This window comes from Filicampus tigris, chromosome 2, assembly GCF_054856515.1.
Source record: "Filicampus tigris isolate MCC_2025a chromosome 2, RoL_Ftig_1.0, whole genome shotgun sequence".
Taxonomy (NCBI): Eukaryota; Metazoa; Chordata; class Actinopteri; order Syngnathiformes; family Syngnathidae; genus Filicampus; species Filicampus tigris.
In genome coordinates this window covers 17707091-17722998 of record NC_141218.1, presented here as the reverse complement: position 1 = coordinate 17722998, position 15908 = coordinate 17707091, and the positions used below count along the sequence as shown (strand labels likewise).

Here is a 15908-nt window from a genome sequence, read left to right as displayed (position 1 = left end):
TGTCAAAAACATTAAAGGTTTATTAGTTTGAACATTATGTCCACTTTGTAATGTACCCAATTAAATATAGGTTAAAAATGACTTAACAAATCATTATATTCTGTTTTTATTTATGTTAAAGCAATGTCCCAACTAAATTGGAATTGAGTTTGTACTTTTTTAATATAAAATAGTAGTTTGGTAATATCACTTTGTGGTTCACTGTTTGGCAAATAGTATGGGATGTTTAAAAAAAATTGACAATGGCATGTTCAAGGCTTGTACAAAATTTTCTTTAAAACCTCATGCTGGTCTTTAAACATTACTGCACTTTTGTCAGGACATGTAAATCATCTGAACATAGCTTGACATTCTCTTAATACTGCTATAATGCACTTGTCTAGAGACATGGAAATGCAGTCCATTTTTGTACTACATATTTGCACTTTACTTATCGCTGCTGTATATATGCTGACCAATAGTCTGTCATAATGTTATTTTTATCCGTATCACAAACCATGTGTGACTGTTTACGAGCTGCATTGTATTATGTCTGTGCATTTGATGCAATGTACTGCTCATACAATACTAATAATACTACTACTGCATTGTTATTCTGGGTATATTTGACTGTTTTGTTGTATGTATGTATGTCTGTATGAAGTGAAGTCCATTGTACTTTTTTTTTTTTTTTTTTTTTAACATTACCAGTTATTTTTAACAGATTACACCCTTCGCATCAAGACCAACAAAGCAAGGCTTCGATCTACAGGTGCGGTTAATTTCAATAGCACACCACCCAAACATGTTTAAAATATCAATATTCTGATTGTGACAAGTCAGTGGGAGGAAGTGGGGGCGGAAGAAAAGGCTGGAGGTACACAAGCAGTGGTATGAGACAGGGAGCAAGTGACTTGTCGAGAGAGAGAGAGAGAGAGAGAGAGAGAGAGAGAGAGAGAGAGAGAGAGAGAGAGAGAGAGAGAGAGAGAGAGAGAGAGAGAGGGAGCGAGAGAGAGAGAGGGAGCGAGAGAGAGAGAGAGAGAGAGAGAGAGAGAGAGAGGAGGGAGGGAGAGAGACAGAGCGAGCAAGAGGGTTGTTGTGTGAGTGGGAGAGAAAAAGAGAGAGAGAAAGAGTGGTGATGGTCGACGCCAGGCTGCCACCACTCTGTAGCAGTGAGTGGCTGCAACAAAAAGCACAGAATAACATCCCTGGCTCCCTGCTCGGCTTTTTTTCCTCTCTTCTTGCGTCTCAGCAAGCAGATGAAGGCTCTGCTCACGGCTCTGCGGAGGCAATGTTGGGACTTAGCTGGCGTCAGAAGCAGATTCTTTGGATGCCATCAACAAGTTAGGGGTGCAGGAGTAGAGCCATGAAAGAGGAAAGGCTTGATCTTGAAGTAACCGTCTGATCTGACATCATTGCAGTGAAAAGGAAAGAAAAGGGTAAAGAAGAAAAAAGGGAGGAGGAGAACCTTCACCAGAATCGCAGGGACTGCAACTGCTCAACTTCAAGAAAAAAATTTATCAGCTATACTTCTAGGATTTGTTGGATAAAGACGACAATTTAAAGTACTATTGGATTTTATGGGACAGCTAAGAAAAACTGGAATAAACATCCTGGGACATGGAAATTTCTATTTTCTCTCCTTTGCGTGGGCTCAGTATTGTTTCATTTCAAAAGCGATTGGTTCATTTTGCGCTCGTCCAAAAAAGGTCTTTCCATTTGGATTTTTTTTTCCATGAGGTTGCTCAAAAAGTCTGCGGAGAAGGACAGTTGAATGCAGCTTCCGATGTGCACAAAAGAATGGGTAAGTTTGCCTCTTTTTATATGAAAGGACTGAATATGAATAGGGGATGCAAGTAGGAGCTAGAAGAAAAAAAAACTGAAATCTCTTTGGCAGAATTTATTTACTCTTTCTTTCTCCACCGATCGATAGACAGACAGACAGACAGACAGACAGATATATATACACACACACACACACACACACAGTCATTTATCAATGTATTGTATAAAACACCCTATAATCCACCTGCACCAAAGGATGTGCTCTCCATGCAGCAAGGTTAACAGCTAATCTTGACGGAGGCTGTCGTACTGCACATTAAATTATTTAAAGCAAGTAAGTTAACGCAACAGATTTTACAGAGGTTGTATGAACTGACACTATTAGGTTCTGATAGATGATTCAGAAAGCATTAATTACAGCTGGAAAACAGCCTTTAGGTGCAACCTCACAAAACACGAAATGGATGAGAGAGAACTTTATGCAGAGTGGTTTTCATATTACTCTTATCTAAGGTGGATATATATATATATATATATATATATATATATATATATATATATATATATATATATATATATATATATCTTCAATAAGATTCAATGAAATCATACCAGTCAAATGAGTGTAGAAATAATCTACCATGCTGCATTTTTGGGAGGGGGGGGGGGGGGGAGTTCAACTGTTTATTTGGAACCAAAATAGAACAAATTCAGTAAAATTGCTCAATTCTAATTAGCCTGGATGAGCTTCCCCCTTCGCCCACATCCACATGCTCATTTTCTTCTTCATCTTCAAATCCGCTCAGGTTTTCATTCAAGGTGGCCATTGGTGGGACCTGCACCAGCGGCTCTTTGTCTGTATATGATCAGCATGCTCCTTGTGTGCCTGCTGCCTTCTGCATCATGCACAACCTGCCCTCAAAAATGCCGCTGTGAGGACCTGCAGTTCTACTGCGACAACCAGGGACTTCAGGCACCCCCAGATGGTGTGGAAAAGGGGGCCCTGGGGCTTTCACTACGGCACAACAGCATCACTGAACTCAGCCCTGATCAATTCTATGGCTTCAGTCAGCTCACCTGGTTGCACCTGGACCACAACCAGATAACTACGGTTCAAGAAGATGCCTTCCAAGGGCTCTACAAGCTGAAGGACCTCAATCTGAGCTCAAATCGTATCACCAAGTTGCCCAATACAACCTTCATCCACCTCATTAACCTGCAGATTTTGGACCTGTCCTTCAATCAGATGACCGCACTGGAACCAGAACTGTTTCATGGATTAAGAAAGCTCCAAATTCTCCACCTACGTTCCAATTTACTTCGTACCACACCTGTTCGGGCATTCTGGGACTGCCGTAGCCTGGAATACCTTGGTCTGAGCAGCAACCGTCTACGGAGTCTAGCACGAAATGGTTTTGCTGGGCTCATTAAACTCAAAGAGCTCCACTTGGAGCACAATCAGTTGACAAAGATTAATTTGGCCCATTTCCCACGCCTCGTGGGTCTCCAATTTCTGTATCTGCAGTGGAATAAGATCAACAACATAACATGTGGCATGGAGTGGACCTGGACCACTTTAGAAAAGCTGGACCTTACAGGAAATGAGATTCGTGTCTTGACACCTGATGTCTTTCAAACGTTGCCAAATCTCAAGATTTTGTTGTTGGATAACAACAAATTAAGCAGTTTGGATGCCCAAGTCATGGATATGTGGCAGTCTCTAAGTACTATTGGATTGTCTAGCAACCTTTGGGAATGTACCAAAAGGATTTGTTCACTAGCCACTTGGCTAAGCACCTTCAAGGGGAGGTGGGAACATTCCATTCTCTGCCATAGCCCCGAATATGCCCAAGGTGAGGAAATACTTGATGCCGTGTATGGATTCCAACTTTGCCAGAATTTTTCAGCGCCAGTTGTTCAGACCACTAGTACAACCACAGACGCTACCACAGCTGCAGAGATGACAAGCTTCTTTTTCGGAATTATGCAGCCAACCCCTACGCAGGACTATGCAGGGGATAATTGGAGCTGCTCCACATTCACAACCACAACACAATCACCCATCATTTCACAACCAACCACCACTGCATTTGAAGAGGCAGCTGTAACAGATGACTTCTCCATCATGGACAACACCGTTATGACTCATAGGGTTATCATGGGGACTATGGCTCTTCTGTTTTCATTCTTTTTCATCATTTTTGTTGTATATATCTCACGGAAGTGCTGCCCCCCCACCCTGCGCCGGATACGCCACTGTTCCGCTATTCAGAACCGCCGACAGATGAGGACCCAGCAGCGGCAGCCTATGGCAGATCTAGCTACACAGGTGCCCTATAATGAGTATGAGCCCAGCCATGAAGAAGGAGCACTTGTGATCATTAATGGCTATGGGCAGTGCAAGTGTCAGCAACTGCCTTACAAAGAGTGTGAAGTATGAACTCTTATTTATTTCTAGGACATATGGTTTGCCATTTGACCATTTGATGATACAGGGTTTGCTTTTTGGAGTCGTTTTCCAGTTCATGTAAAAACTGAATTTCTACTTTCCGGGATTTGAGAAAACATGACAAATGATTATTGATCCAAGGACAGTCTTAGGGTGATGTAGAGCTAGGCATACATTTATTTTTCTATGAATGGAAGTTGTTCGTACAAGGCAGGGGCAATCACTTTGAACAAGAAGTGTCCACGACTGTGAGATTTTTCTCCACCAAATGTCAATATTCCTCAGCACAGAACAAATAGTCAAATGACCCTCTGCAAACTACAATAAGCGGGAAACATTGCGTCCTGCTTTTATATAGATATTTGAAATCACTTTCAACACAGGCACTGAAAACAAGCCAATCAACACAGACTGAACTATCAATTGGTTAAATGTAATTGTTCTGAGATGTGATGCATTTGCATTCACAAATTACAAATCACCGTTCCTGAGGGGAATCTATTCCACACATGAATGAGCCCATTTCTAAATGTTTCATGTTTGTTGTAGTGCTGTTTGAACACCAACGAGCGTGAAAAAAAAAAGTTTTGATGCCTTCTACAATACAATGAGTTCATTATATTTGAATAAAACTTACAGAAATTGCATACACACTCAAAAATATCCCATGACAGTTTCCTACCTTGCTTTTGCACAGGGTGGTGGTTAGTAAGGAAACGCAAATGAACAATGCACATGCCATGCTGTGGACCATTTTATTGTGAAAAATCAAACCTTTCAGTACCCCAGGCTCCTTAGAGCTAACACACTAATAAGGACTGACAGGCCCAAGATTAAACCAATTATGGCAAGGAAAAAGAATCAAATATTCTGTCACCCACACCAGTGATCCAGCAACATTTTGCTTTTCATACGCAAATATAGTACTTATAGACTCAATCTCTGAGTCAAATAAAAGCATCGGTGATTATTTCATTTTTTTTTTTTTTATTTAATTTTATTTTAAATCAAATAGTTTGTATTCAGAGACAAACTATTTGCAAACGTCAATACTATGACAGTTACTGGGTGTGTCAACCTAAACTGTGGACAATACCATGAAAACAAATGGAGATCAAGTGATAAGCAAACAGAAAGCCTGGGTCAGGAGACATTTGTATGCAGGAGGGAAAGGATGTGCATTAGCATCAGACTAAAGCTGCTGCCGCAGCTCCGCACTTCTTTGTGCTCAGTTTGGTGATGGGGGGCAGGGTGAAGGAGAGAACCACAGAGGATATGATGCTGAGCATGAAAGTAGTCATTCGGGCTAAAGTATTTGCTTATTTAAACTAATGTGCATATTTTTGGACCTTTTGAAATATGGAACAATAAACATTGAGTGACAACATATTTGGTTTGCATTGAAAACTCTACAATTTACTGCAACATTTGGTCAGTTTATGGAAATGTCAAGGAAATAGTTGATTCGTGGACCACTATTACAAAACACTCAAACAAGCCCAAGTTACACTATAGGGAGACAGCAGGTGTCATTTGTGGGTTGGTCTCATCAGGTTGATTTGATACATCCAAATAAATGTTTGTGTGTGTGTAGCAGCACATTTTCATGAGATGTTTTTATACATAAAAAATTATTCAATTTAAAAAAAAGCAAAAGGAAAAACGGATTTCCAAAATCAAGCAGGTCTTCTGTGTTTCTACATTTGATTTCCTTCAGCTTCGCACTGCTATTACAACAACACTTTAATCTGTCTTGCATGTTTGAAAGTGCCATCCAGGAGACAGACATTCATTGATGGTACGGCAAAAGCAAGGATTATACGGCATTCCAATAAAGTTTAAATTAACTATTTGACATTTCACTGTTAAAAATCTATGGTTGTACCATGTGATGGAAAAGCCACAGCATTTGTAGAAATATGCATCCCTCTGCACTTTGGCTCTTTGTAAAATGTTTTTGTTTCCTCTTGTCATCCTCTAGTTCCCTATCCTGCCGAAAAAAAAAAGAAAAAGCAAGGAAACAGATCCCTCCCTCTCTTACCCAGCATTTTCGTGCAAAATGAATGCTTTGCATATTTTGTATTGTAAATGTACAATTTCATATCTGTATAGTGCATAAGATGTGCCATCATGATAAAAAAAATATCCTTAAAGCATAACAGTATATTTTTAAATAAAATGGTTCCAAATAACAGTGTACCTTATTGATGCTCAAATTATACTTTAGTTCATCACATTGTGGACAAGTCAGCATGCTGAAGACCAAACAAAAATGATTGAAATTTTCTAACATATCGCCACCCTCTTAAAATAATGTCGTTTTTTTTTTTTCCACCCAGAAAACCACATTCTGATTATCTTATATGTATTAATAATTTCATTTCAGAATGATCTGTTTAACATAGGATGCAATTTGGTCAAAATACGACTTAGGTCATTGTTTTAAGAGGCTGACGATATGTACCCCTGGGACTGACTGGATGAGTCCAGGGTGTACACACTGACTCTCATCCGAAGACAGACTCAATTCTGTATACCTTATTTGTGTTTGATTGAAAACATTTCATTTTTTGGTATTTACATCTATATGTGTTAAAATAAAATAAGCGCTTAGGTGCACAGTAGACTTTTCATAGAAGTCTGACTAGAACCGCATTTCGCCCGGAGAGCCAGCAGCTATGAACAGAAAATCTAATGCAATAAGTATTTTTCGCATGCCACAAAATAAACTCAATGTGTCCTTACCTAATTAATTGTAGTTCCCCAGAGATAATGTTCATCTATTGGGTGGCGATGCACATTTAGGTTTACATTTGATTGGTCAAATTCAGATAAAAGCATACAAACCTATAAAATGATTGCATGTCTTTGTGATATGCATATTGCATAGACCATTATTGTGATATTGATATTTTTTATACATTGTGCAGCCCTATTTAGTATACAACAAAAACTGCCCTTAGCGTTCCAATACTTTTGGAGGTGACTGTATAAACGGCCATGTACGACCAACTCTGTAAAAAGAGCTGAAACTCGTAACAAATTCCTGGGACGATGATCTGGAATACCCCTTATGTAACCATCCAATCACAAATCATCATATGTAGAAACCACATTTTACCAGTCATCATTACATAGCGCGTAACCAGAATAGAAAGGCATGTAAGAAAAGAGGCCTTTGCCACGAGTGAAGGCCTGCGTTTTGGTGGCAGTCAATGTCCACTGACATCTGAGGATCTTTAGATTTTAACATCCTGGATCCTTGTTGAAATGGTCTCCTCCTTGGCCCATACCAAAATGTTGAGTAAAATACATTTGAGGAGCAAACATGTAATTCTGGTTGCGTAACCAACAACAAAACGCTATAAGGTCAAGACACGGTCTTCAATATAAAGCTGCTCCACAGCCCATTCCATCACTACAACTGTGGGCAAGCTACTAAGCAGTACCTCATTTGTTTGATAGTTTTTGGCCAATTTTCAGTGTTGAGCAGCAGTGAACCAATTTCAAATTACAAGAGTACACTTGATTTGCAAATGTATATCCAACAATGAAAAGGTGATGAAATTTCTTCCATTTGTCAAGTTTAATGTTAAAAAAAAACTGATCTGTGCAAATTGAAGTGATATGCACCCTTTTCAAAACAAATGAGCACATTCTAATCATTTTTTAAATCACCGTGGCTGTCTGAAGTGTGTGGTGAAATTATGCTTAGCATGAATGGGTTACTGTGTATTTCATTTGTCCATTAAGTCATTTAAAAACACGCAAAACATATCAGATGGACTGAAGGGTAATATAGTGCAGTTAGGGTCCCTAGGGAATGATGTGTAACAATTTCATCTGATTACATAAAGCATTAGATTGGGAGGGTGCTACTGGCAGAGATAGTGGTTCATCCAACTGCCAGCAGGAATGCCTTGCTGCTCTCACTGTACAATGGTTTTCTCCTCTGAAGGCCAGAGAAGCGCCAGCTAAGCAGCGCTTAATCGGTCAACTCCTGGCCAGACGGACATATACAGTAGACTGAGGTAATGTCTAAAGGAGAATTGTGCTTTTCATTTTGGGGTTGATATTCTGTTAAATAATAATGTCTTTAATGTTGAATATTTACATGTAATTCAACACAGTAACTTTCAAACAAACTGAATTTCAAATTTCCTTTAAGAGTTGCCAAATGGAAGTCAAATGAAAACAAGTCTCATTTAAAAATTGTTCTTTGGATGTCAATCGATATTAAGAGCAATGTATCATTTTTCTCTTGCATTTTGGATTTACCTGGATGTCTGCATCAATTGGTAAATTGGCCGTATAAACGCATATACCAGTAGAAAAAAAGATTAGAGCTGCCTTGACTTACAAGTGACCTGACATTTTTTGAGATGAGATGTCACATATATTATATAATAATTAAGGCTGGGGAAAAAAAATATTGGTTTTCGATGTATTGTGATACTTTTTATGCCAATATTAAGTATCCATATGTTAATGAAGTATCGATACTTTTGATACCTTGTCGCCGTGTTATAGCGCCGGCTACTTTACACGCCAGTCATGTTAAATCTTTTCTAATTCCAGTCTTGTGGCTTTTGACACACCTTATAGAGTCCTTAATCTAAGAATTTATATCAATGTGACGAGATCGGATGTCTTGGTTAAAGTTGCCTTATCCTACAAAACATTAGTTTTGAGTTTGCTATTTTTAATTTACACAAAATAACTCTCAGAACACCTCAAATTAAGAATTGTTGACTTGCATGAAGGTGGAGTGGATTACAAAAGTATCTCTAAAAGCCTGGACTCTTAGTCCACTGCAAGACCGATAAATGCTATGAATGGAGAAAGTTCAACACTTGTTGATACTCATACTCTCTATGAGTTGTCAAATTGTAAAGATGACTGCAAGAGCACTGCACAAAAGGCTGAATAGAGTGGCTCATGCTAACAACTATTGAGGAAAACTACAAAAACATAAAAAATAGAAACGAGGACAACATGGATGCAGACACTCCTGTCCAGTCCCCACTTTTCTTAAAAAAAAAAAAAAAAAAAGCTTACAGGCTTGCAGTTTGCAAAACAGGGACTTTGCACAGCACAAATGGCAACTTTTGGACAGATGAAACCAAAGTTGAGTTGCTTGGAAGGAACACTACTGGCCTGAACAAAATTTAATTTGAGGTGATAGAATTTGAAGTGTTAGTGAAATATATATAAACAAGCAGTGGCCTTGATTTATGAGTTTTATTTGTTCTGTGACCACGGTCGTTACTCGAAAAACTCATCTCAATCATCTTTCCCAATTGAAATGAATGGGAATACCATAAATCCATCCAGCCTTAACTACCAGGAGGCAATATAAAACATCCATCCATCTATACGTCCATCCATCCATTATCCGGACCACTTGTCCTCATGAGGGTCGCGGGTGATCTGACATAGGGATATACACTAAGCCTCAGGAATATGCAGTTACAATCAGGTCTATAAATATTTGGGCATCGACATAATTTTGAGCACTGTACAACACAATTGATTTGAAATGAAATAATCAAGATGGTTAAAGTGCATACTCTGACCTTTAATTTGACGGTATTTACATCCCCATGGAAGAAATTGCAACAGTTTATATGTGCCTCCACCATTTTAAAGGAACCAAAAGTAAATGTAACAATCATAAATCACATTGTAACTTTTCAATACTTCATTGCAAATCCTTTGCTATCAAGGACAGATTGAAGTGTCGAACCCTTGGACATCACCCGATGCTGGTGTTGTCTCTGGTGATGCTGCCAGGACTCTGCTGCAGCTGTATCAGTTGCTGCTTATTCTTTGGTCTATATTCCTTCAGTTTTGTCTTGATATGCATGTTCAATCGGATTCTCAGGCCAGGTGATTGACTTGGCCAGTACAGAACGTTCCTCGTCTTTGCCTTAAAGCGGAAGTCAACCCAACCATATTTTTTTCAAGAATATGTACCCAGCAGGCCCACTAGTGGAAACATGGCATTATGATTAATTTTGCGATGGCTAAAAAAAAAAAAAATAAAAAAAAAAAATAAAAAAAAAAAAAATAAATAAAAAAGAGTTCATTTTGCCGCTTAATTTATATTCCACAAACGCAAAATTAATCAGAATGCCGTGTTTCAACTAGTGGGCTTGCTGGGAACATATTCTTGAAACAAATGTTGACTTCCGCTTTAAAAACATGTTTTTTTTAACCAATCTAAATTAGTATATTCTTAACGACCTAGGTGTTAAGTATTTTATAGTTTGGTGTTGCCATTCAGGGTTTGTGGAAAATAGGTCATGTGTTAACTTTGAGTGGTGGGATTTCAGAGTTCTTAAACTCAACACTCGGTACGAGGTCACAGTGACCGTGAGGCAGTTCGTGTCCTCTCTTGCCGTTTGATGTCAATCGTGGGATCGCGGGTATACAAAAACTGTGTTTTGGTTCTTAATAAATATGAGTTTGATGACTAATCCCTCTATAGTCCGTAGTAGACGCTACAAAATGTTAGCGTACCACAACAGAACATGCGTGCGAGGTTACATCAGAGGCACACAGTAGCTTGTGTGTGCCTATGTCATAAATGAAATCGGGCATCAGCCACAACGTGCTTTGTTTTTAGACGCTCGTTTATCACCGCAGTGCTGCTATGAAAAGGAGATATGCATCGTTTTAAGTAATTTTGTGAAATGCGGCCGGACTTTCGGATTCTGTAAACTTTCACTCGGTTACCCATGACACCATTACCCACAATGCTTCTGTTTTCACCAATGTCATCACGGATGACCCGGGGTTGCAGACAGGCATGACATGAGAGAGCGGCTGTAGTTAATATGGCGTTGAGACTAGATTCTTTTATTTTATTTTCATCGATGCATAATTTAAGCATTTATATCTATTTTATATCAATTTGAGAAATCGTTACATCCCTAATGCCCACGCCATGATACTACCACCAACCAACATGCTTCACTGATGAGATGGTAAACTTTGGATCTTGAGTAGTTCCTTCCCTTCGCCATAATTTTCTCTTTACAACATTCTGTTACAATTTGACCTCTGTATCATCTGTCCGTAAGATTAGGGCTGAAAAAAAAAAAAACATCTCGACCACCTCTGTTGTGTTGACTTAAGGGTGTTCTTTCTCTGGCGAGCTGTTGTGATTAGTCTGTCATCTACCACACTTTTTTTTGTGGCCTTCCAATTTTTTGGGGTGTTTCTGAGCTCAATAGTTCCTTCTTCCTTTTTAATGTATCAAGCAACTATATCACTGTCAAATGTGTCAAACAATTGATTTGGCCACACCTAATTCTTTTGCTATCTTTCTGGTGGTTTTGTTTAGATTTTTCAGCCAAATGATGGCTTTCTTCACCTATAGTGGCAGCTCTTTGGACTTCAAATTGAGAGATGAGCTCACCAGATTCCAAATGAATATACCACACTTCAAATGAAATGTAAACATTTTAACTCCTCATTGTATGAGAAATAATGAAGGAATGATACATAATTGGCCTTGGAACAGCTGAGGAGCCAATTGTCTAGTTACTTTAGGTCCCTAACAAAAGGTGGAGGCACACAAAATGTGTTGCAATTCCTACGCCATTCACCTGGTTTGGCTGTAAATACCCTCAAATTAAAGCTCAGAGTCTGCACTTAAAGTGCGTCTTGATTTTTCTTTTCAAATCCATTGCAGTGTTGTACAAAATTGTGTCCATGTCCAAATATGTATGAAACTAACTATATTAGTCATTTTTCGCAGAGGATGAAGATCACATGCCTTATATTGTCTGTCTACACGCTTTCCTGAACACAGCCTGTCATTTTAAATGCACTACGATGAGCACCGTTTTGTGTGCTGGTTTGCACCTGCCTTTCAAAGACACCAATCAAAGATGTAAAATCGGGCTTGATAAATCATACTGTGCAGGCTCAAGCCATTTTATACACATACATAATATTGTGGGAGGAAAAATTATGTGAACAATCAGGTATTTCTCAAATTTCTGTAAATTGGTCATAAAATGTAGTCTGCTCTAACTCAAGAATAAAGAGAGTCTGCTTAAACTTCTAGCACACAAAAAAATGTGTTTTCATATTTTCTTTTACAGAGCCTAAGCTAAACATTCACAGGGCAAGGATGAAAAAGTAAGTAAAGCCCGAGATGGAATAATTTGTTGACCCTTAGCAGCAATAAACTCAACCAAACGTTTACTGCAGATCAGATGTGCACAATGATCAGACTGAATTTTACACCATTCGTCTTTATAAAACGGCTTGTCGTTCAGCAAGATTCCTGAAATGTCTCATGTGAAAGCTCTGTGGGGGTCATGCCACAGCACTGCAATCAAGTTGTAGTTTTAGTCAGGACTTAATACATAAAGTTGTTGTCACAAGTTAGAAATACGTCTGATTACAGAATTATTCGGTCCTATAATCGATGGCATACAAATTCGATTAAAAAAAAAAAGATTTTATAGAGCCCTGGTGAATTCCCAAGTTTAACAAAATATGTTTCATGAAAACCTTTGAGAAACTTAACAGAAGAGGAGTTGCATCAGGACAAAGACCAGAAATACATCAACAACTGAATAGCTTGGACAGAGAGATGTTTGCACCATTTTGGTACATTGGTAAGCTGATGCTGTAAAAATAACTTTTCTAAAGTAATTGGAAACAAAAGTGAAATAAAATATGACTGCAACTATGACTAATGCCCAAAAGAAACAAATGCTGAAGAATGCAGAGACCGAGTATAGCGCAGAGAGAGAGAGAGAGAGCGAGCGAGCGAGAGCGGAGAGTGGAGAGAGAGGAGAGAGAGAGAAAGCCACTGAGACGAACAAGCAGGGTCAAACCATGAAGACCAAGCTTGTGAATTAAAAGTTAAACAAAATTAGCCGCTTTATGCATGTCCAATCAAGCAAGCAACGCTCCATTTAACAAAACCCCAACATGCACAGTGTTAAGGCCTAGATAGACCAAACCGACATCGGATGTCATGAAGCATCGTGGCGTCTTAATGCGCCGTCTTATTGGTGTAGTGCCCGCCGTCAAGAGTGTCGTAACTCGTCAGTAATCATCTGGGGGGCGTCTACGCATGTTGAATCGGCGTCGGCAGTCGTGACAATCAGTCATCTGATTGGCTGTCAGCTAGCAAATCAGCGCTCGGAGCACCAACGAGAAGTGACAAATGCGGATAAATAGTTCGCTACCTTAATCTTCTTACAAGTACAAGAGCGAGGGTTGACAAAGTATTTCACAAAACCGTGTCAAGAACGTGATGGTTTACTTCGTGTTGGAGTTCATTGTGAGTGAAGAATATAGTTGAATGCATTGTTTACGTTTTTATAATCCGCCCCCGACCAACAGCTTTCCGGTTGGATTTTTCTAACAATGAGAAATAGTGACTACCGCCGCCGATGGTATGGAAGCGGATTACATCTTATGCATGCGCAGAAGGTACTTTAATGGTCAGCGCCGCTATCTGTTGTTGGGGTGTATTTTTCCAGCGTGACGTGCCGACAGCCGGCCAGACGCCACAGGGGGTAAGCGTCTGTCACTGTTGGCCAACGTCATTTTGGTCTATCTAGGCCTTTAGAGATGTTTTTTTTTATTTTTTGATAAAACACAGTTACGCGCAACATATTCCATGCCAAACTGTCATGACAATATGTCACAATTGAGGTCATACTATATGGCACTGCTAGGACAGCACTGCCTCTCTCCATTAGTGGCTGAATTGGCCACATTACATAACCACTATTAATTTATAATGTACACAATTTCAAGGAACAAACATCACTAAAACCACACACACTGAAGAGTGATGGCAATTATATTTCAACAAATATACTTCACAAAGCTCTCACGTTACTGACAGCTTGAAAAAGCCTGAACATGCTGGGAGATTTTATTCTTCACTGTGCTCTTGTATTATAAATCCAGCGCATTTGGTTTTTGTTCGGGAAATAAGGTATTTTAGCATTTCGTCGCTATGGTTTATTGAACAGCAGATTGGCAGTACATGTGGCAATAAGAAGATGGGGAAACAATTAAACAACACGATGCATTCAGACACATCTATGGAGCAACTGCTATTAAAACACACTTTTACTCTACAGAGACAGAATTCAACGATTGATAATAATTTAAACTTTGATTTGTTTTAATGACAGGTATAACAGAAGCAGACTTCAAAGCTGGCAGCATGTTAGTATTACGCCGCTAATTGTTCTCGTTAATTTGTACTTTTTGCACCGTTTTTTGCCATTCAATTTAGTATGTTTTGTGGACCCATCGTGGACCGTTTTTGGCTGTGACATACATTTAAGGAGAGTAACGCTAGCGTTTTTTGGGGGTCTTTTTGAGTTGCAGTTAAAACAAATTTTGTTAATTCCAAATCCAATTGAGGTGGCGTTTAAAAGCCTAAACGCTGAGAATTGTGTTGATGTCCCCACATTTGAGGACCTGACTGTACAAGCAGAGATGCAGACGCCACACCATGAGGCCCCTACTCTTCAAGGCGCCCAATACATGCAGTATTTTCTATACACGTTATGCTTACAATTTTTTGCATTCAAATATGTTCCATTACACAATGTGATTAAAAAAGTGTTTTTAATACGTTTACACAAAGTGTTTAATTGTGATATCTGTAAAACTATTAGTGTACAGTGTATAAGTGTATTTTTTCTTTTTAATGATCTCTCCATATCACAGATTTTAACGTATTACTAGTGGGCCTGGAACTTATCCCCGGCGAAAAGGGGCCGTTTACTGTAGTTTGAAATGGCTCCAAGCAGCTTACAAACTGTCCAATACGTCACAACTGGACATTTCCAAACCAATCCAACATTTCATCTGTGCTGGTGTTAAGTAAAAAATAGTGGTGACATCACTGAAAAGCACCATTTCACACCAGACAAGGTTGCTTGATTTGTCCTTAACGCATTCATACTTCAGCTAGAAAATGACGCCACCGTATCTTGCTCTGCCTCTCAAACAGTAGCCTCAGTCACGGGGAAAAATTGATATGTGGCATGGTGATTGCAGTTTGAGGCAGGCGTTCAAATTGAGGCACTTATGTTCACTTCACTCAACCATGGATGGCCCTTGTTTTTTAAAGTGATTTCAGTTTGCTCCTCAATTTATTGCGCCACTATCATTTAACATGAACTCTACATTTACTTGCTCATTGGTTCAAAGTTTGGGAAGGAACGGACTTGATGGGACTACACAAAGCCCTTAAATTAACCCCAATATTCGCCTGTGGGGGTGGGCACAGACCTGACAAATCAATGAATTACCACCACCTAAAAAAAATCCTATGAAAACACACCAACATCTAGACTTTTCCCACAAGTGTTTGTTTTTTATTTCTCGGTAAGGGGATTTTGGACACTCCTCATACACTGAAATTTGCACTTCCTGTTCAAGAAAAAGCTCAGATACCAAAACCTTTTGTCTTTACAAGACAGAAAAAAAATCTTAGTGAAGTCTTAAACGGCTCCAATTCTTTATGATGAAAGGCTAACATTAAATGCAAGTTACTCAAAATTTCATGTATACACAATTTTCAAAGAATAAAAGAAAAAAGATTAGGGAGCCAAAAGTCAATTAAGAACTTCAGAATCACTACTAAACTATAATTGTTATTGTGGGAAGCTGCGTCTGTTGAGTGAAGACAGAGACA

The 15908-nt window shown here is 39.0% G+C and overlaps 2 protein-coding genes across 3 annotated transcripts in view; one reads left to right on the top strand and one right to left on the bottom strand.

The window, feature by feature from the left end:
• Window positions 1–15908, bottom strand: part of ctnna1 (catenin (cadherin-associated protein), alpha 1) — a 67965-nt gene that overhangs the window by 34200 nt on the left and 17857 nt on the right. The gene's annotated exons all lie outside the window — the stretch shown is intronic.
• lrrtm2 (leucine rich repeat transmembrane neuronal 2) lies at window positions 1765–6405 on the top strand. Its single transcript, XM_086013299.1, has 2 exons — window positions 1765–1783; window positions 2571–6405. The coding sequence occupies exons 1-2, from the start codon at window positions 1780–1782 to the stop codon at window positions 4202–4204; spliced, it is 1638 nt and encodes a 545-aa protein (XP_085869425.1). The 5' UTR covers window positions 1765–1779; the 3' UTR covers window positions 4205–6405.